The sequence below is a fragment of the Rhamphochromis longiceps genome, linkage group LG10, assembly GCF_057381845.1.
Source record: "Rhamphochromis longiceps isolate RC_006_pf linkage group LG10, R_longiceps_female_GT1.1, whole genome shotgun sequence".
NCBI classification, from domain to species: Eukaryota; Metazoa; Chordata; class Actinopteri; order Cichliformes; family Cichlidae; genus Rhamphochromis; species Rhamphochromis longiceps.
In genome coordinates this window covers 16,073,245-16,092,257 of record NC_140566.1, presented here as the reverse complement: position 1 = coordinate 16,092,257, position 19,013 = coordinate 16,073,245, and the positions used below count along the sequence as shown (strand labels likewise).

The 19,013-nt window shown below is 40.1% G+C and overlaps 1 protein-coding gene across 5 annotated transcripts in view; it reads left to right on the top strand.

Moving 5' to 3' along the window:
- The window catches only part of LOC146660566 (ryanodine receptor 1-like), a 57,722-nt gene that overhangs the window by 11,969 nt on the left and 26,740 nt on the right, over positions 1 to 19,013 (top strand). For 3 of the 5 annotated variants that reach the window (XR_014913538.1, XM_085420499.1, XM_085420496.1), the window contains exons 26-78: positions 67 to 214; positions 341 to 546; positions 626 to 800; positions 884 to 1,092; positions 1,183 to 1,541; positions 1,643 to 1,772; positions 1,967 to 2,127; positions 2,248 to 2,410; positions 2,607 to 2,693; positions 2,807 to 3,033; positions 3,118 to 3,556; positions 3,683 to 4,252; positions 4,345 to 4,545; positions 4,786 to 4,897; positions 4,981 to 5,124; positions 5,394 to 5,667; positions 5,774 to 5,888; positions 6,010 to 6,142; positions 6,241 to 6,335; positions 6,409 to 6,544; positions 6,659 to 6,845; positions 6,930 to 7,041; positions 7,121 to 7,241; positions 7,435 to 7,604; positions 7,703 to 7,923; positions 8,006 to 8,096; positions 8,187 to 8,327; positions 8,468 to 8,631; positions 8,721 to 8,799; positions 8,968 to 9,057; positions 9,142 to 9,282; positions 9,380 to 9,457; positions 9,531 to 9,606; positions 9,694 to 9,817; positions 10,355 to 10,470; positions 10,562 to 10,629; positions 10,721 to 10,842; positions 10,986 to 11,035; positions 11,223 to 11,283; positions 11,374 to 11,500; positions 11,585 to 11,696; positions 11,996 to 12,077; positions 12,163 to 12,293; positions 12,387 to 12,707; positions 12,796 to 13,036; positions 13,161 to 13,248; positions 13,337 to 13,429; positions 13,872 to 13,886; positions 17,072 to 17,242; positions 17,350 to 17,409; positions 17,519 to 17,653; positions 18,555 to 18,667; positions 18,885 to 18,981. Coding sequence is in view for 4 of the 5 variants with exons in the window: in XM_085420499.1 (XP_085276625.1) it covers positions 67 to 214; positions 341 to 546; positions 626 to 800; positions 884 to 1,092; positions 1,183 to 1,541; positions 1,643 to 1,772; positions 1,967 to 2,127; positions 2,248 to 2,410; positions 2,607 to 2,693; positions 2,807 to 3,033; positions 3,118 to 3,556; positions 3,683 to 4,252; positions 4,345 to 4,545; positions 4,786 to 4,897; positions 4,981 to 5,124; positions 5,394 to 5,667; positions 5,774 to 5,888; positions 6,010 to 6,142; positions 6,241 to 6,335; positions 6,409 to 6,544; positions 6,659 to 6,845; positions 6,930 to 7,041; positions 7,121 to 7,241; positions 7,435 to 7,604; positions 7,703 to 7,923; positions 8,006 to 8,096; positions 8,187 to 8,327; positions 8,468 to 8,631; positions 8,721 to 8,799; positions 8,968 to 9,057; positions 9,142 to 9,282; positions 9,380 to 9,457; positions 9,531 to 9,606; positions 9,694 to 9,817; positions 10,355 to 10,470; positions 10,562 to 10,629; positions 10,721 to 10,842; positions 10,986 to 11,035; positions 11,223 to 11,283; positions 11,374 to 11,500; positions 11,585 to 11,696; positions 11,996 to 12,077; positions 12,163 to 12,293; positions 12,387 to 12,707; positions 12,796 to 13,036; positions 13,161 to 13,248; positions 13,337 to 13,429; positions 13,872 to 13,886; positions 17,072 to 17,242; positions 17,350 to 17,409; positions 17,519 to 17,653; positions 18,555 to 18,667; positions 18,885 to 18,981 (8,082 nt within the window). In the remaining variant the exon portion in view is untranslated. The remainder of the gene's footprint in view (positions 1 to 66; positions 215 to 340; positions 547 to 625; positions 801 to 883; positions 1,093 to 1,182; positions 1,542 to 1,642; positions 1,773 to 1,966; positions 2,128 to 2,247; positions 2,411 to 2,606; positions 2,694 to 2,806; positions 3,034 to 3,117; positions 3,557 to 3,682; positions 4,253 to 4,344; positions 4,546 to 4,785; positions 4,898 to 4,980; positions 5,125 to 5,393; positions 5,668 to 5,773; positions 5,889 to 6,009; positions 6,143 to 6,240; positions 6,336 to 6,408; positions 6,545 to 6,658; positions 6,846 to 6,929; positions 7,042 to 7,120; positions 7,242 to 7,434; positions 7,605 to 7,702; positions 7,924 to 8,005; positions 8,097 to 8,186; positions 8,328 to 8,467; positions 8,632 to 8,720; positions 8,800 to 8,967; positions 9,058 to 9,141; positions 9,283 to 9,379; positions 9,458 to 9,530; positions 9,607 to 9,693; positions 9,818 to 10,354; positions 10,471 to 10,561; positions 10,630 to 10,720; positions 10,843 to 10,985; positions 11,036 to 11,222; positions 11,284 to 11,373; positions 11,501 to 11,584; positions 11,697 to 11,995; positions 12,078 to 12,162; positions 12,294 to 12,386; positions 12,708 to 12,795; positions 13,037 to 13,160; positions 13,249 to 13,336; positions 13,430 to 13,871; positions 13,887 to 17,071; positions 17,243 to 17,349; positions 17,410 to 17,518; positions 17,654 to 18,554; positions 18,668 to 18,884; positions 18,982 to 19,013) is intronic. The other 2 variants (XM_085420500.1, XM_085420497.1) reach the window with 1 other exon arrangement.

Sequence of the window (19,013 nt, the reverse complement as noted above, 5' to 3'; positions counted from 1 at the left end):
TAATAATAAAAATAATTGAAATGTGTGTAATTATATTTTAATGTTTGGTATTATTTTTTTGTAAAGGACATTATGAACAAGCGCAATCCTCGTCTGGTTCCTTATAACCTCCTGGATGAAAAGACAAAAAAGACCAACAGAGACACGGTTTGTGCTGCTGTTCGCACTCTGATTGGTTACGGTTACAACATAGAACCACCTGATCAGGAGAGCAGTAAGTTTCCACCATTTAAAAGCAGTAAATCATGTTTTTAACGTCATCTTGGAAGATCCTTTATTAAAGAAATGTACAAGGTTTTTAATTGTTGAAGTGTTCATTAGTGGGTTTGTGCTTTTATAGGTGGACATGGACCAGGCAGCTCCCGTGGAGATAAAATCAGAGTGTTCAGAGCAGAGAAATCTTACGCTGTTACACAGGGGAAGTGGTACTTTGAGTTTGAAGCTGTGACAGTTGGAGAGATGAGAGTGGGCTGGTCCAGGCCCAATGTTCGTGCAGACACTGAACTTGGTGCAGATGAGTTGGCGTATGTCTTCAATGGCTTTAAGGTGGGAGACCATAGTTTCTACACTATGATGGGTGCCTACATCTGTCTGGTATTAAACTACAAAGTTATAATGTTTTTAGGCCCAACGCTGGCACATAGGAAATGAGCCATTTGGCCGTCAGTGGCAATCTGGTGATGTGGTGGGTTGTATGATTGACCTCACTGAGATGAACATCATGTTCACACTCAATGGAGAAATGCTGATCAGTGATTCGGGCTCAGAGATGGCTTTTAAGGATATCGAGATAGGAGAAGGTAGGTACAATAAAAAGTGAGTACCTTTGCACGTGTATTCCATGTTTCATGTGTGTGTTCATGCATGTTTCCAACACCTCCAGGCTTCATACCTGTGTGCAGTCTGGGCCTGTCTCAGGTTGGCAGGATCAACCTGGGTCAGAATGTCAGCAGTCTTCGATACTTTACCATCTGTGGCCTACAGGAAGGGTTTGAACCATTTGCTATCAACATGAAAAGAGACATTACCATGTGGTTCAGCAAGAGCCTTCCCCAGTTTATTCCTGTCCCAGCTGATCATCCTCACATTGAGGTACTGTACATCACCTGTTACAATGGTTTATTTCCACGCTGAATACGTAAATTCAAGATCACGATCAAGACCTGTTTGTCTGTGCACTAGGTGTCACGTGTTGACGGGACAGTTGATACCCCCCCTTGTATTAAAGCGACCCACAAAACATTTGGATCTCAGAATGCCAACACAGATCTGCTCTTCTTCAGACTCAGCATGCCAGTTGAGTTTCATGAGACTTTTAAAATCCCAGCAGGGACCACTCTTCTTACTCGCACTTTGACCATCCCTGAGGATGAAGTGTTGGAGGTGGACCCAGGCTCTGATTTTGAAATACTCAAAAAGTCTGCTACTCGCAAGGAGCAGGAGGAAGAGAAGAAGGAAACCTCAGTTCCTAAAGAGACGCCTGCTATCAAAAATGGAGAAAACGAGAAAGATGCCTCCACTGAGAAAAGCAAAAAGAAAGGGTATGGAATCACATAGCACCACTTTAGAAGTGGATGTGTCAAATCTATCGATGGGATACGGTGTTTGTGAGCGGTAGCGTAATTACTGTTGTTCTTTGCAGTTTCCTTTTCAAGGCTAAAAAGGCAGCGTTAATAACTCCAACCCCTGTTGTACCCACCATGCCCCGCTTAGTGGAAGATGTAGTACCAGATGACAGGGATGACATGGACATCATCCTCAATACCACTACAGTATGTCTGAACTTATGTAGTTATTATATTCATAAACGTATAAAGTTCATGCCTAAACTTGCCATTTATGGTGCTACTGCCAGTTTGTAATCATTAACAAACTATATAAGAAAACTGCCTTTTTTAACAGTGATGATCAGTGATTTTCACATTAAATAATTTTTGTGTGCTTCTTTTTCTCCTTCGCTCAACAGTACTATTACTCAGTACGAGTGTTTGCTGGACAGGAGCTAAGTGGCGTGTGGGTTGGCTGGATAACACCTGACTATCACCAGTACGACCCTCATTTCGATATCAGCAAAGTCAGAAATGTAACTGTCACTGTAGGTGATGACAAAGGCAACATTCATGACAGGTATGTTACTTATGGAAAGACCCCCCCCCCCCCCCCCCCCCCCAAAAAAAAAGCCTGTGTTTCCAATTGAATATGATAAACATACACAACTGGTTTCTTGGTTCTTCTTTGTTTTTACAGTATCAAACGCAGCAATTGCTATATTGTATGGGGAGGGGAGTTCAGTAGCTCCCAGCAGACCCGAGTCAGTCAGGAGGATTTTGTGATTGGCTGTCTCATTGATTTGGACACTGGACTAATGACTTTCACTGGAAATGGAAAAGAGATCAACACATTTTATCAGGTTAGATCATTTTCAGTCTGATATTATGCCTTCCTCTTGCTTGTATACTGTATATTGTTGTTTATTCCTGCTGTCTTACTATTCATATTGGCATGGAGCACCCACAATTTCATTGTACATGGGCAATGACAGTAATGAGCTATTCTATTCTATTCCTGGTTAAATTCTGTATTCGTGTTAAATTATCTTCCTTCAGGTGGAGCCAACCACAAAATTGTTTCCGGCTGTCTTTGTTCTGCCTTCCAGTCAGAATATGGTTCAGTTTGATTTAGGCAAGCTCAAGGTCAGTCGCAAAGAACTGCTGCATTTAATCAACCTTCAAAATAGGAAATACAGTTTCCAGTTATTGGCTGTGTTGTGTAACAGCCTTTCTTAATGCCTCATTTGTCTTGCTAGAACATCATGCCGATCTCAGCCGCGATGTTTCGGAGTGAACGCAAAAATCCAGTCCCGCAGTGTCCTCCTAGACTGGATGTCCAGATGTTAACTCCAGTTATCTGGAGCCGAATGCCCAACAACTTCCTAGCTCCAGAGATGGGACGTGTTAGTGAGAGACTAGGCTGGATGGTGGAGTGTACGGAGCCACTCACTATGATGGCCCTTCACATCCCCGAGGAAAACAGGTCAGCATCTCTGCTGTATTCATCTCTTATTCTTAGAAGATGCTAAGATGTGTTTTTTTCAGCAAATCTCTTTACTTTAAATAGGTGTATTGACATCTTGGAGCTGTCTGAACGGATGGATTTGCTGAAGTTCCACTACCATACTCTGAAGCTATACAGCTCAGTTTGTGCACTGGGAAACAACCGTGTGGCACATGCTTTGTGCAGCCACGTGGATGAATCGCAGCTCTTTTACGCCATAGAGAACACCTACCTACCTGGACCAATGAGGAGTGGCTTTTATGACCTGCTCATCAGCATGCACCTGGAGTCAGCTAAAAGGAATCGTCTGGGGACCAACAAGGAATTCATAGTTCCAATGACAGAAGAAACACGTAGTATCACTCTGTACTCCGACAAGTCTCATGCTTTACCTGGCGTCGGCCTAACTACATGTCTGCGTCCAAAACTTCATTTCTCTTCTGTTGGGTTTGTGGGAACAGATCAAGATATTTACACACTTAGTCCAGTCATTCCCTTACTGGTAAGACTGAGGTGTCTTTGCACTTAATGGCAACTCTGAATTTACTAATAATCACATTTTTACATGCTTTGTACTGTATATTATATACATTATACCTTACATTTAATCAACATATTGTATTTTTAGGTGCTAAAGACCAAAGCTCTGAACATGCTGACTGAGGCAGTGCAGGATGGGGGTCAAGCCATGAGAGATCCTGTGGGAGGCAGTGTTGAGTTTCATTTCGTTCCAATCCTAAAGCTCATCAGTACCCTTCTCATAATGGGTGTGTTTGATGATGAAGATGTCACACACATCCTAAAGATGATTGAGCCCACAGTCTTTAGAGGCAAGCAAGCGGAGGAGCCTGGTGAGGGGGATGCCAAGGTGCAAGAAGAGAAGGACCTTCCCAAAGTAGCAGCGATTAAAGAAGGGGAGCAGGAAGCCCTGGGGGAAGAAGAAGAGGAATTTGAGGATGATGGGTTGGGTTATGAAGAAGAGGAGGAAGAACTGGAGGAAGAAGAAGCAATAGAGGAGGGTGAATCTATTGTGCAACATGAGGAAACAGTGGTTGAGACAGACCCGGTAAATGGTGAGAAAGGAGCTGAGGAAACAGAGAAAGAAGTGAAAGCTTTAGAGACGGGCGGGGAGGGAAAAGAAGAACATCTAGAGCAAGGACTTTTCCAGATGAAGCTACCAGAGTCTGTGAAACTACAGGTATGACAGTTTGTGTATTCAGAGGAACTCTCTTTCCGAATGCTTGATATCTAACTTTATTAATGCTGATTCACTTTGCTTTTGTCCTTTAGATGTGCACTCTGCTGCAGTATTTCTGTGACTGTGAGCTACGTCATAGAGTGGAGGCCATCATTGCATTTTCCGACCAGTTTGTCAACCAGATACAGTCCAACCAGAGGCAGCGCTATAATGAACTCATGCAGGCCTTCACCATGAGTGCTGCCGAGACTGCTCGCAAGACCCGTGAATTTCGTTCCCCACCACAGGAGCAAGTACGAAGAAAACAGAGTACAATTGTTAACTGTTAAACTGTATAAATAAATTCTAAAAATATTTTTTAAAAACTGGCTACATTTCTACACATTTTTCTTTGTCTGTGTTTTATTTCAACAGAAAAGTGGAAAAATAATTTTGCCTGATATAAAATGGACTTAGCTACTCATGTACTACCATGAAACATCCCTTAAAGTAAAAAAAATTATCATACTTGCCTGTTTCTAACCTCACTGTAGGTCAACATGCTCATGAACTTCAAGAACTCTGTTGAGGATGAAGAGTCCCCAATTCCTGATGAAGTCCGCGAATCTCTGGTCGCCTTTCACAATGCTTTGCTGACACACTGTGGTCAGTTTTCACTTCCTGCATCAAGTGTGCATTGAAAAATTGTCCCTACCGTTACATTGACTTACTTAAAACATTGATCTCAGGTGTTCACATTGAAGAGGAGGAACAAGAGGAAGAAGTGGATAATTCTGTCCGTGGACGGCTCCTTCGATTGCTGGAAAGGGTGAAAAAGTTTCGTGAGAAGAAGGAGGAGGTGGAGTCTGAGCCACAAGAAGACAAAAAACCAAGTAAGCCTTTTTTTGCTTTTAACAAGCAATTTAGTATTTATTACCAAGTTCAACATGTTTAAATGCAAAAACGATGATTATTGCACATAAGGATAACCAATTTGTGGATTTGTGGTCTGTCATTTGTCAGTAATGTATTTTATTAAAGCAGTTTTTCCCAGGAGTTTTATTGTATATATAGTATTGTCTTCCAAAATTAAATCTAACTAGGGCCACTTTAATACAAGACCATTCTTATTCTTACTTAACCTTCTGTCTTTTTGCACCAGGCACATTGCAGGAGTTGATTTCACATACTATGATCCACTGGGCACAGGAGTCTTTTATCCAGAACCCTGAGCTCGTGCGTATGATGTTCAGCCTCCTTCACAGGCAGTATGATGGACTCGGTGAGCTCATGCGTGCCCTTCCTAAGGCCTACACCATCAATGCAGTTTCCATTCAGGACACCATGGACCTCTTGGAGTGCTTGGGCCAGATCCGCTCACTGCTTATTGTCCAGATGGGTCCAGAAGAGGAGAGACTTATAATTCAAAGCATTGGGTTTGATGACATTTAAATTTTCATTCTCATTTCTCAGTATCTTGCATTAAAATAAATGATTGATAAGTTCGTGTGATACAAGCTAAATTTAATTGGTCTTTCTTAGGAACATCATGAGTAACAAAGTTTTCTATCAGCACCCCAACTTGATGCGAGCTCTGGGCATGCATGAAACTGTCATGGAGGTCATGGTCAATGTACTCGGCGGTGGGGATTCAAAAGTATGTTTTTTAATTCATTCATCATCATTGTAAACATCTTCTTGTGGAAAGACAAATGTATAAAATAAATAAAATCTACTGCTTTATTTAAGTTACTTCTTCTGTTGCTTTATTCCTACAGGAGATCAGATTTCCTCGGGTGGTGACAAACTGCTGCCGTTTCCTCTGCTACTTCTGTCGCATCAGTCGTCAAAATCAGCGTTCCATGTTTGACCATCTCAGCTACCTTCTCCAGAACAGTGGCATTGGCCTTGGTGATTGTCTTTGTTGAAATCCAGTGTTAGTCTCGATGATTTCTTTCTCATACATGGACTGTGATAAACCTGGCCACTGCGTTTGTTGTATACTTTAGGAATGCGTGGCTCCACCCCCTTGGATGTGGCTGCAGCGTCTTGTATTGACAATAACGAGCTGGCATTGGCTCTTCAAGAGCAGGATCTTGAAATGGTAAAACAAAGTTTATCTGTTCAAAATTCTATAGCTTTTTAACCTGACTTGAATACACTCATAATCTTTCCAGGTAGTGAAGTATTTAGCCGGATGTGGACTTCAGAGCTGTCCAATGCTACTGGCTAAAGGATATCCTGACATTGGCTGGAATCCTTGTGGTGGAGAGAAATATCTTGACTTTCTTCGTTTTGCTGTTTTTGTCAATGGTCAGATTTTTTTTTTCAACATTTCATTGTAACATTTCATTTTAATTTCCTCATTATTTCTAATTCTCGATCTTATCAATAACCTATAAGAACTATGGTCTCTATTTCTTGTAGGAGAAAGTGTAGAGGAGAATGCAAATGTGGTGGTGCGCCTCCTCATCCGTAGGCCTGAGTGCTTTGGTCCAGCCTTGAGAGGAGAGGGTGGTAATGGACTCCTGGCTGCAATTGAGGAGGCAATCAAAATATCAGAGGACCCTGCAAGGGATGGCCCTAGTGTTAAGAAAGATAGACGCTTTCCCATGTAAGAGCTTTTTGGCTTCATTGGAAGGACTTTATTATCTGCTCTAGTGTTGCAGAAAGATAGAGACATGTTTTTTACCGACAGGTTTGGAGGAGAGGAACAGCACGAGGAGAACAGGGTTCACCTGGGAAATGCCATTATGTCTTTTTACTCTGCTCTTATTGACCTGCTGGGAAGATGTGCTCCAGAGATGCATGTAAGCTGCCATGCTAAACTTATCCAAATGTTTTAGTTTTATAGAGAAAAAAACGTTTATAGTGTGTTTGTCTCTACAGTTGATCCAGGCTGGTAAAGGTGAGGCTCTCAGGATCAGGGCCATTCTGAGGTCTCTGGTTCCTATAGAAGATCTGGTGGGAGTCATCAGTCTTCCTCTTCAGATTCCAGCTTTTGGAAAAGGTGAAAATTCATAATAAATTAGTTATGTATTCAGTCAGTCAACAAATTATCCAAATAATGGCTCCAGTAAAACCAATAATGGTTTACTGGTTGTCCTACATTGTACACAGCAGCGTGCTAATAGGTCCTTTCTCTCTTGGTTTTCAGTCATTTTAATTACTTTCCCCAAATGTTTTCTTCATGTTGTGCTTAGACAACAGCGTTATTGAACCAAAGATGTCTGCTAGCTTTGTGCCAGATCACAAGGCTCCCATGGTGCTGTTCTTGGACAGAGTTTATGGTATTGACAACCAAGATTTCCTTCTCCATGTGCTGGAGGTGGGCTTTTTGCCTGACATGAGAGCTGCTTCCTCCCTGGATACGGTAAGGCTCAAACAGTTCACACTGTTTTTGTTTGTTTCTCTGGGAACAATGGAAAGCTTATACAGACTAAGATAACTGCTAAGATTTCTTGTCAACAGGTTGCTTTTAGCACCACTGAGATGGCTTTGGCTTTGAACCGCTACCTCTGCTCAGCTGTGTTGCCACTCATCACCAAGTGTGCCCCGCTCTTTGCTGGCAGTGATCATCGAGCCATAATGATTGACTCCATGTTGCACACAATCTACAGGCTGTCTCGTGGACGAGCCTTCACAAAAGCCCAAAGAGATATTATTGAAGAGTGCCTCATGGCTCTGTGCAAGTGAGTTTAACATGATAGGATGCCTTACATGTCATTTAATACTGCCAGGTTTGGATTAGGTGTTAATGTATTTTTTCTTCAGGCATCTACGTCCATCTATGCTTCAGCATCTGCTAAGGCGGCTGGTATTTGATGTGCCCATTCTCAATGAGTATGCCAAAATGCCTCTAAAGGTATGAGGACCCTGTAAAATGTTTTCACTATTAACAGAATATTTTTCTTTTAGTTTAGCTGTTTCACTTTTGTTATGTTGCGTTCTGCAGCTTTTAACCAATCACTATGAGCGTTGTTGGAAATATTATTGCCTCCCTAATGGTTGGGCTAATTTTGGAGTTGCATCAGAAGAGGAGCTGCATCTTACACGCAAACTGTTTTGGGGGATCTTTGAATCACTAGCTCACAAGGTAACTCCTGCAAATTATTTTGCTTTTTCAGTTTATTAGTTGGCTTATTAAATGACAGCTGGGATGGGCTCCAGCTGCCCTAAATCCTGGATGGATGGATGAATGGATGGATATTGTAATATTTTTTATTGTGATTCCAGAAATTTGATGCTGAAATTTTCAAAATTTCAATGCCATGCATCTGCGCCATTGCTGGAGCCATTCCTCCTGACTATGTAGATGCCAGCTACTCCTCCAAGACAGAGAAAAAGGCATCAGTAGATGCAGAGGGAAACTTTGATCCTAAACCTGTGGATACAACAAAGTGAGGGGCTTTTTACTTTGCTAGAAATTAATCATCTCTCTGTTTCGTAGTTAAAGCTAATTTTACTCTGATGCTTCTTCCAACCATAGCACTATCATCCCTGAGAGATTGGATCCCTTTATTAACAGATATGCTGAATACACTCATGACAAATGGGCCTTTGAAAAGGTAAAGTTTTGTTTATAAGTCTTTAGCTAAATCTGGACCAACACATTAGGTTAATTTGATGCAGCTATACATTCACCAGTATATATAACTCTAAAGAAATACAAAGGGATCCTAGTAAGCATGACTGACAGCTGTAATTCATGCTGTATATGGCCATGTATGTTTCAGATTCAGAATAACTGGTCATACGGTGAGGCACTGGATGAAAATGCAAAAACCCACCCCATGCTTAGACCGTACAAGACATTCTCAGAGAAGGTACGTTCACAGACATGCAGTGATCATCTTGAATCTTGATGTAGTGTGTGTATTTGTTTCTGCTCACACCGACTTTTCTCAAAGGACAAAGAGATCTACCGATGGCCAATTAAAGAGTCAATCAAAGCCATGATTGCATGGGAATGGAACATTGAGAAAGCTAGAGAGGAGGAAGAGTCAGAGAAGAAGAAGGCAACATCACGAAAAATCTCACAGACTGCACAGGTATACAGTTGTTTAGAGCCCTTGACTGACTGCATTAATACTTAATAATAATGTTGCTTGTTGTACAGTAGAGTGCATAACAATCTTTCTGTTCTAGGCAACTTATGATCCAAGCCATGGCTATAGTCCACAGCCCATTGATATCTCCCATATGGCTCTTTCGAGAGATCTGCAGGTATGGGGTTAAAATGTTGCATCCTTCTATTTTGCAAGCTTAGCATCTTACTAATATTTATATCTGCTTATAGTCAATGGCAGAACAACTGGCAGAAAATTACCATAACACCTGGGGAAGAAAGAAAAAGTTGGAGCTGCAAGCAAAAGGTGATTTTATTTCTTTTGAGCGTGGAATATAGAGAAAGAAAGATTTGTCTTTTCCAAATAGTTCTGGATGTGCTTTTGTTTGTGCAGGAGGTGGAACACATCCTCTGCTCGTGCCCTACGATACCCTGACAGCTAAAGAAAAGGCACGAGACAGAGAGAAGGCATACGAGCTGCTGAAGTTCTTGCAGCTTAATGGATACGCTGTCACAAGGTAATAATAAAATAGTTGAGAATGGACAACATTGAACCTTGGTTCAAAATAAAGAAAATTGATTCAAGCTACTCAAAACTTTTTGAATCAGTAGTTCCTAAAAATGCATTGATTTGTATGGTATTACATGCAATAGCAAAGAGTTTGCTATTGCTGTTGCTAAAATTCAACTTTGTGGTTTTTTCTGGTGTAGATTGATAAAAATAATCGATAGGACACGTGAACATCCTTTGGCATACCAGAAAAAGTTTAACCACTGACTTCGATCTTCTGTCTTTTCAACATAAAACAAACATTAATTACAGGCTTCATCTTGACTGAAATAAACTGATGCATAACAGCCTGACTGTATTATGATGTACGACCAAGAGCATGAGCATTATGAGCATTAATTCTTTCACTATAAGAAACCAGTATGGACATGGCATTATTGCGGCCTCCTTAAATAGTGTTTTATTATGGCACAAATTCTGAACAGGAAGTCTTTTATTGTTATCATATATCAATTTTTGAGATATAAACTCTCCCCGACTTTAGAGGCCTTAAAGACATGGAGTCGGACATATCATCCATTGAAAAGAGGTTTGCGTATGGTTTCCTTCAGAAACTGCTGAAATGGATGGAAATCGCACAGGAGTTCATCGCACATCTTGGTATTGTGGGGCAAAGATGAAAAATAGTGTGGTGTACATTCAATTTTTGCCACTGTGTCCGTGCTATTGTATATTGCAATCTGTTTTACAGAGGCTGTGGTTAGCAGCGGACGAGTGGAAAAGTCTCCCCATGAGCAGGAAATCAAATTCTTTGCCAAGGTGAGACTATTGTGTGAATGTAAAATGTAAAATACTTGTACTTGTTATTTCTGTACTAAATGTGGAAAACCCTCTGAATTCTCTCTCTCAGATCTTGATGCCTCTAATAAACCAGTATTTCAAAAATCACTGCCTCTACTTTCTGTCTACACCTGCAAAAGTCCTGGGTAGTGGCGGGCATTCTTCCAATAAGGAGAAGGAGATGATTGCAAGGTGATGTCTCTGTTTTATAGATATGACACAGAAATATATATATTTGTATATCTTTTTTTCAAATATTATGTTTCTCCTTTTATGGGCTTTTGATTTCTTCTTGAGTTTTCTTCTTCTTCCTTTTCCTTTCTTTCACTTTGTAGTATCTTCTGTAAAATGTCTGCTTTGGTGAGGCACAGAGTTTCTCTCTTTGGTAAGATGGCAAACTTGCAGCACCACTCTTTCTGAATCTTTTCTCTCTCTTCTCTTTTTATGTGTGTTTCTGTATTTTGTGAGCTGCAATGCACCATTCTGTCACCCGGGTTAGCCTAAATCCCATTGCTCCATGTTTTTATGGATATACAGTAGCTGATGACGTGGATTTATTTCTATATTTGCAGGAACGGATGCCCCAGCAATTGTTAACTGTCTTCACATTCTGGCTCGATCACTGGATGCAAGGTTTGTTTGTTTTTTCTTAATAACACTATAAAACTGTATTATAGTTATTTTTCATGTTTTTCCTTTTACCTTTTGTGTTTGCCTCATTAGGACGGTAATGAAGTCAGGACCTGAGATTGTTAAAGCAGGGCTACGATCGTTCTTTGAGAGTGCTGCTGATGATATTGAGAAGATGGTTGAAAATCTCAAATTGGGCAAAGTTTCGAAAGGCAATCAGGTACATGATGTTTAATATGGGCATTCACAAATTAGAACTCATATATCCAAGTCCATAATCGTGTGCTGCTTCTCTTTTTTCCAGCAAGTGAAAGGCGTCTCTCAGAACATCAACTACACCACCATTGCACTGCTCCCAGTACTTACCTCCCTGTTTGATCACATTGCTCAGCATCAATTTGGAGATGATGTCATCTGTGAGTGCTTATTCATGCTTTATATTCCGTCCATCTGTTCTTTTAACCACTTATCCAATTCCAGTGACCAATTCAAGTGATACTGAACAGGTTGCCAGTCTATCACAGGACTACTAAAGAAAGACAGACAACTACTCACCTACAGCCACTTTAAAGTCTTTATTGGATAGTGATAGGAAGTTAAGACAAAACTCACGCAGGCCAAGGGAGAACATTTAGTCTCGACATGTGTTTTGTATCCTCGTTGTTATTCATTAATAATTCTGACACTCTCTGTCTCTCTGTGTTTTTGCATACAGTGGATGATCTGCAGATGTCATGCTATCGGATCATGTGCAGCATCTACTCCCTGGGGACAGTGAAAAATCTACATGTTGAGAGGTGACTCCATATTTTTTAAGATGTAAAGTAATTTACTACTGATCATTTTGGAGCATTTGCTGCACTCGTCCTTTTACCTTTACAGGCAGAGGCCAGCTCTTGGAGAGTGTTTGGCACACCTTGCAGCAGCTATGCCGGTGGCCTACTTAGAACCCCATCTAAATGAATTCAATGCTTTCTCTGTGTACACCACAAAGACTCCCAGAGAGAGAGCCAGTGAGTGCAATACCGTTGTCACACTTTTTTTTTAAAATTCTAGCAAAGTCTTGTTTTTGAATTATCTTTCAATATTTCTCTTCTGGATTAAAGTCTTGGGCCTTCCCAATGAGGTCCAGGAATTATGTCCAGACATCCCAGAGCTGGATACTCTGCTGAAGGAGATTGGGGACTTGGCAGAGTCGGGGGCTCGTTACACTGAGATGCCTCATGTGATTGAAATTACTTTACCCATGCTTTGTAACTACCTCATTCGCTGGTGGGAGGGAGGACCTGAAAATTTTCCTGAGATGGAGGGCCGACTGTGCACCGAGGTCACGTCAGAACAACTTAATCAGCTGCTAGGAAGCATCATGAAAATTGTAGTGAACAACCTGGGAATAGATGAAGCCTCCTGGATGAAGAGATTGGCTGGTGGGAGCTGTTTTAAACTCTGCTCACATGCCAGTGTTTTTTTGGTTTCCTTTGCAAGGCTGTTAAAACGAGTTCTTTTCTCCACTAGTGTTTTCACAGCCCATTGTTAGCAGAGCAAAGCCAGAAATGCTCAAGTCTCACTTCATCCCAACAATGGAGAAACTAAAGAAACGCACATCAAAGGTAGTGGCTGAGGAGGACCATTTAAGGATGGAGGGAAAATCAGAGGGAGATGAGGAAGATGGCACTATACGTGATGAGTTTGCTGTCCTCTGTAGAGACTTGTATGCCCTTTACCCTCTACTTATTCGCTATGTGGACAATAACAGGTAGAATAATGTTAGAGTCACCAAGCTATGAATCCTGCCTCATATTGACAAAATTGCAATATATAAATCTTTATAAACTTGTGATAAAGAGATTTTAGCCTTATAATATTTTACTCTGCTACAGAGCGAGGTGGCTGACATGTCCTGACCCAGATGCAGAAGAGCTCTTCCGAATGGTTGGAGAGGTCTTTATTTTCTGGTCCAAATCTCATGTGAGTATGTTCACTTGGCCTTTTTGTTTGCAAGTGTTTATAAAAACTTAATCCATCCAATAATTATGCTTCTGTTTCTCTCCTGCAGAACTTCAAGCGAGAGGAACAAAACTTTGTGGTGATGAATGAGATCAATAACATGTCATTCCTCACCGCTGACAGCAAGAGTAAAATGAGCAAGGTGAGTTAGTGAAAGGCAGCACATGCTAGTGTAGACCACATGTCAAATCAGGCAACTTTAGGACATATTGTTTAACAACTGTATGTCTTCCTTCCCTCGTGGCCATATTTTATGGTATAATTTGAAGATTTCATGACATTACCAACCAGTTTCAGCCACTTATAATTGGTCATTTAATAAGCATTTTGTTATTCTTAGCATAATGGTAATAGCTTTAGGGAAAAAAAATTATTTGAAAGCCGGGGAAGCAGTCTAATACAAAAACACACTTACGCACCATTTTTTGTTTTTTGGTCTTATTTAAACATAGTGAAAGCTGCTGTAACCTCTTTGAGATTTGATTTTTAATTCAGATCTTTGCGAAGGCTCGCAGTTGTGTTAATGATATTCTCTCTTTGGCTGTCCATTGTTTTCTTCTTTCGTGTTGCGGCTGGGTTTCCAGGGCGGGGACACAGAGGTTAGACTTTGTTCTTGCACGACCGCTGTGCTGACCGCATGGCACCTCACTTTGGGGGAGCTTTTCATCAACCTCCCCAGCACACTGGCACATCTGATCCACAAAAGTACACTCACTACATATCCACAAACACATGTGAACACACGTAACTTGTGTACACAGAAACACACAAAAAAAATCCTGCAGATTTTAATCAGCGAGATGTGGAATTAATTCACTGCCACTGACCTCTAAGGGCCTCTATGTGTAGTTGTTTCTCCAAAGTCTTGATTTGCAGCCTCTTAGCAATGAAGCAAAACTCTGGTGTGAATTTATTACTACACACATCTGGTCATTTATATTAATTAAAAGTCAAGGTCTTAGCCATATATTTCATTATCGATTGGTTTGGATACACTTACACTGGCATTAACTTTATTATATTGAGATTTAAGTCTACACTGACACAATGTCAGTACAATGTACAATATCTTACACAAAATCATTCATTTATATTGTATCTCTTCATAGACTTTAGTGCAGAATTGTTCATAAGGGAAGCTGGGAAAAGATACTCATATAGTTCTCATAAAGGATCACTGGACTAATGGGCAGGCCCCACCTGCGGGCTTTCCCCAGTCCTGCCAGTGTGTGTGGGGGGGAGTCTGGAGGCGTTTGATGAAAGTACTCAGCTGTACAGTTCAGCTCATGGCACTGGGCTTTACACAAATATCAAAGTGGAAGTGGGAGCACAGTGCCATCATGCTGTCACTGAGTTTGCTCTTTTTTGATCATAGCTGAGTTGGAGTCCTCTAGTATGCCTTTTGTTTCTCTTCATGGAAGATGGTTTAGCTGTAGGTATTTGTAATGTAGCATTTTGTCCACTAGGGGATGGTGTTAGTCTTCTCTGTGCTCTTTCTTATCTCCTCCCTTAAAATGCCATGGTACATCATTGTTTTAGTTTCTTTTATGCTCCCTAGTACCCACACTAACACACAGCTTGACGCTAAAAGTTTACTGAAGCAGATTTACTGAAACATTTGTTAGGTTCTCTTTTTAAAAGTGCTCAAAGTACCATGAACCTAACCAACATATTAATTCACACTTATTTCCTAAAATATTCCCCAAAATGCTTTGCATCCTCTAAACTACTTCACCATAACAAACATACACCTTACACTTAGAGGTTTTTTTTATTTCATTAAAAATGAAAAAAATTGGTCATCTGGGACCACTTTAATGTCTAACCGTGATGCCTCAGCAAAACCCCTTTAATAAAAAGATTTAAGCTTTTATGTACAGTACTGTGCAAAAGTCCCGAGCCACCCCTCAGTTCTATGTATTTTGCTAGGAAAATAGGTGATTAATGTATGTGTAAACATGGAAATACAGTTTATAGAGCAAAAAAGTTCTATTCTCTCAATTCTAACAAGCTTGAAAATCCATATTTGACATGACCACCTTTATTCTTCAACACAGCCTGAACTCTCTTAGGCAAACTTTTTGTCATTTCTTTAATTAGTCTTCAGGAATATTTCTCCAGGCTTCTTGAAGGACATTCAAAGCTCTTGTTTGGATGTTGGCTGCCTTTTTGTTCCATTCTCTGTCAAGATGATCCCACATTGCTTCAATAATGTTGAGATCTGGGCTCTGTTGTGCCTCTCTCCTGACCTCCATATGCATCTACATACAATAGATTGATTAACTGAAGGATAAAATGCATCTCTCAGGTCCTGTGTCAGCTCTTCGCTGAATGTTTTCCTATTTCTTAAGGACATGACATTTACACAGTGTTATTATACAGTAGATAGCTTTTTTTAGGCCTACCAGTTTTTCTGAAAATAAGTGAAAAAGCACCCACTGCCCCCCCCCCCCCCCCCCCCCAAAAAAAAAAAAAAATAAAAAAAGTGGACGACCCTCAGATGATTATTAGAGAATTATTATTCCAGACCAATTACAAGAAAGTCTGTCATCTTGAAAGTAAAATAGAAAGAAATGAAGGACGGCTCAAGTCTTTTGAATCAATCGTTTATTTTCACAAGGCAGGATAAGGGTTTACATAAATAATCACCAGCACAATGATACCGGTCTTCCTAGAAACAGATTCTATAATATGGGTAGGATCAATATGAATCATCTACACAGTTCAGTTTTGTGGTTCAAAAAGAAATACCCTGTAAAGTAGAATTCTTAGAGCAAATATGTAATAGACTAAACATTAATATTATGAAAGGTATTTATATACTTCATGCAATAGCATCCATTTGCACATTTTGGAGGACTCTAGAAAGAGCAGCTAACAGAAGGACTGAACTCTCACAGAAGCAGGGCATGAGCTCAAATACAGGGAAGAGACATTTCCTTTAGTTTGTTTAATTGTAGATGTGTGATTTTAACAGCATGCTACTAATAAGTCTAACTCTGAGGATCTTGTTCTTTAACATCATCTAATATCTTGAGCTTTCACCAAGGGCTACAGTTCCTAGAAAATCTCATTTACAATTACAGTATAAAGTGAGTTTGTTTTGTTTAGCTGTCCTTTTCATGGAACTTTGAATGGATTGTGACTTGAATGAAATATTTTCTCTTGCACGTTGTTAGTGCAATATGACTGACTGACTTTATTCTAAGACCCATTTCCTTTCAGCCTCCCCTTCAAAAAGCAGCAATACTCCCACTTTCTTATACATTTTCACTCTCTCCTCTACTTACCAGTCTGGGCTCAGAGAAAAAAAACAACTATAGTTGGGGAACAACCGGATTCTGACCTTTAAATATGGGCACTTGTCTTTTTAGTGCCGATTGTTGACTCTAACATGTTTCTAAGTTATATTATTAGTAGATGTAGTAGTGTGTTTGTACTTGGAGAGACCTACAGTGCATAATAAAAACATTTCCAGCACTGTGTATTGCTCAGCTGGTGCTAATGTTGAATGACTTTCAGTATTTAGCATTAATACAGTCACATCACGAGTTGTAAAGAATATTGGCTGTATCATCACAATCATTTTATATATTTTTATTCAGGCTTATATTCAGAATATTTTGTAATTTTTCAAGACAGTATTTTAAATCAGTTTGTTAAGTTAGTGTCAATTCTAACAGGACATAAATATTCAAACTTATCAGTCCTTGTCTGAGCTGTTGTACTGCTGGCACGTTATTAGATATTGTTTATGCTCTCTGCCTTATCGTCCTTTTCACAGGGTGGAGGCTCAGATACTGAGCGTACCAAGAAGAAGAAACGGGGAGATCGTTACTCAGTCCAGACCTCACTTATTGTGGCTGCCTTGAAAAAGATGCTCCCCATAGGCCTAAACATGTGCTCTCCTGCTGATCAGGAGCTTATCAACTTGGCCAAGATCCGATACTCTTTGGTAGTTTTTTTTCTGATTTTGAACTTTGTTCTAGTAAACATCTGAAGTATGATTTGTATTATGATATACACGGAGGAAAACAATCGCTAAAATGTTTTACTTTACAGAGAGACACAGATGAAGAAGTAAGAGAGTTCCTGCAGAATAACCTGCATCTACAGGGCAAGGTATACTTAAAGAACCGGTAGTAAAATAGCTGCAGGGATGAGATTTGTAACTACAGATAATCAGTCTCAAGATATTTCAGAAAACTCTGTATCCATATGTTGTGAAAAGGTGGACAACCCATCCATGCGCTGGCAGATGGCGCTGTACAAGGAGATGGCAGGGAAGGCTGAAGATGCAGATGCCCCACCGAAAGTTGTTAAGAGAGTGCAGGAGGTTTCTGCGGTCCTCTACCATCTTGAAGTGGTGAGTGTTGGTAATTTATAGTGCAGCAGGTGCACTATGTCTCAAATATAGATATTCAAAAATACACACAACAAAGATGCCTACACAGCATGTACTACATAGATATGAATACAGGGATAACAGAGGCAGCATATCCTAACAGAAAAGAAAGGATAAGACTTGAAACAATTTCAGGTGTTACTAGTCTCAGTAGTTTTTAGCTTATGTGGGTGAAATACTGGTAAGCTTATGGCACGGCATTGCGGGTTTCCATCCATTCTTTCATAAGTTAAAAGAATTGCTACTCCTCCTGTAGCGGGGGTGTCAGACATAACCAGTCTGGCAAAGACTACAAACTACACCAATATAAGGAAGTAATAGATGAACAATTAAATGACAGAAAAGTTCCAGTTTTTCCATTATCTGCTATAGGAATTACAGTTTTTAACTACATCCACAGTAAGTTAAATAAATAAAATGGGACATTTTCTGTAACTTTAAAAAAAACCTTTTATAATTACAGGTCAGTCTAGGCCAGAGGTGTCAGACTTTTACTTACTTACAACTTAAGCTCAACGAGTTGGGCTAACAGATTTCTTTCATTTTCTTCTGTTGCAATATTGCAGAGATTAAATACGCAGTTAAAGTTCTGAGAGAAAAGGGATTATCACCAATCTGGCCCAATTAAAATCAAAGTGGGATGCATGCGGTCCACAATGTGAAATGCGTTGTATATTCCTGCCCTGCAGCATTGGTCAGAAGTTAGAAGATTCTGTCAGACTCAGAATAAGGTTAGATACCTTAGAAAGTTCTATGTTATGGAAAAAAGTAAAAAGTATATTGTTAATATAAATCAATTGGAAGTGTCAGGTACCATTAGAAATTTTTTGATCACTTTACAAGTGCATGTCTTTTCTGATAGACGGAGCATCCGTTTAAATCCAAGAAGATGGTGTGGCACAAACTGTTGTCCAAGCAACGACGCAGAGCTGTGGTCGCTTGCTTTAGGATGACACCACTATATAACATTCCAAGGTAAAAAAGCAACTGCTATGGAGCCATGTATGTAAAAAAAAAAAAAAAAAAAGCTAAGTATAAATACAATAAATATCCATTTTAAGTCCATCCAAGTCGTCTCTATGTTTGTGAATCTGAAAAGACCCAGGTCTAAATCTGAGTGATTGGAGAAGGCATGCAACCACAAGGCACTATACTGTATCTAGTCTATTTTGTTTTGGTTTTGGCTTTTCAGGCACAGAGCTTCAAACATGTTCCTTGAGGGATACAGGCGCAACTGGCTTCATCCTGAAGGCTTCTCATTTGAAGACAGAATGATAGACGACTTATCTGTGAGTGCCATATGTAGTTTCATCTACAGATG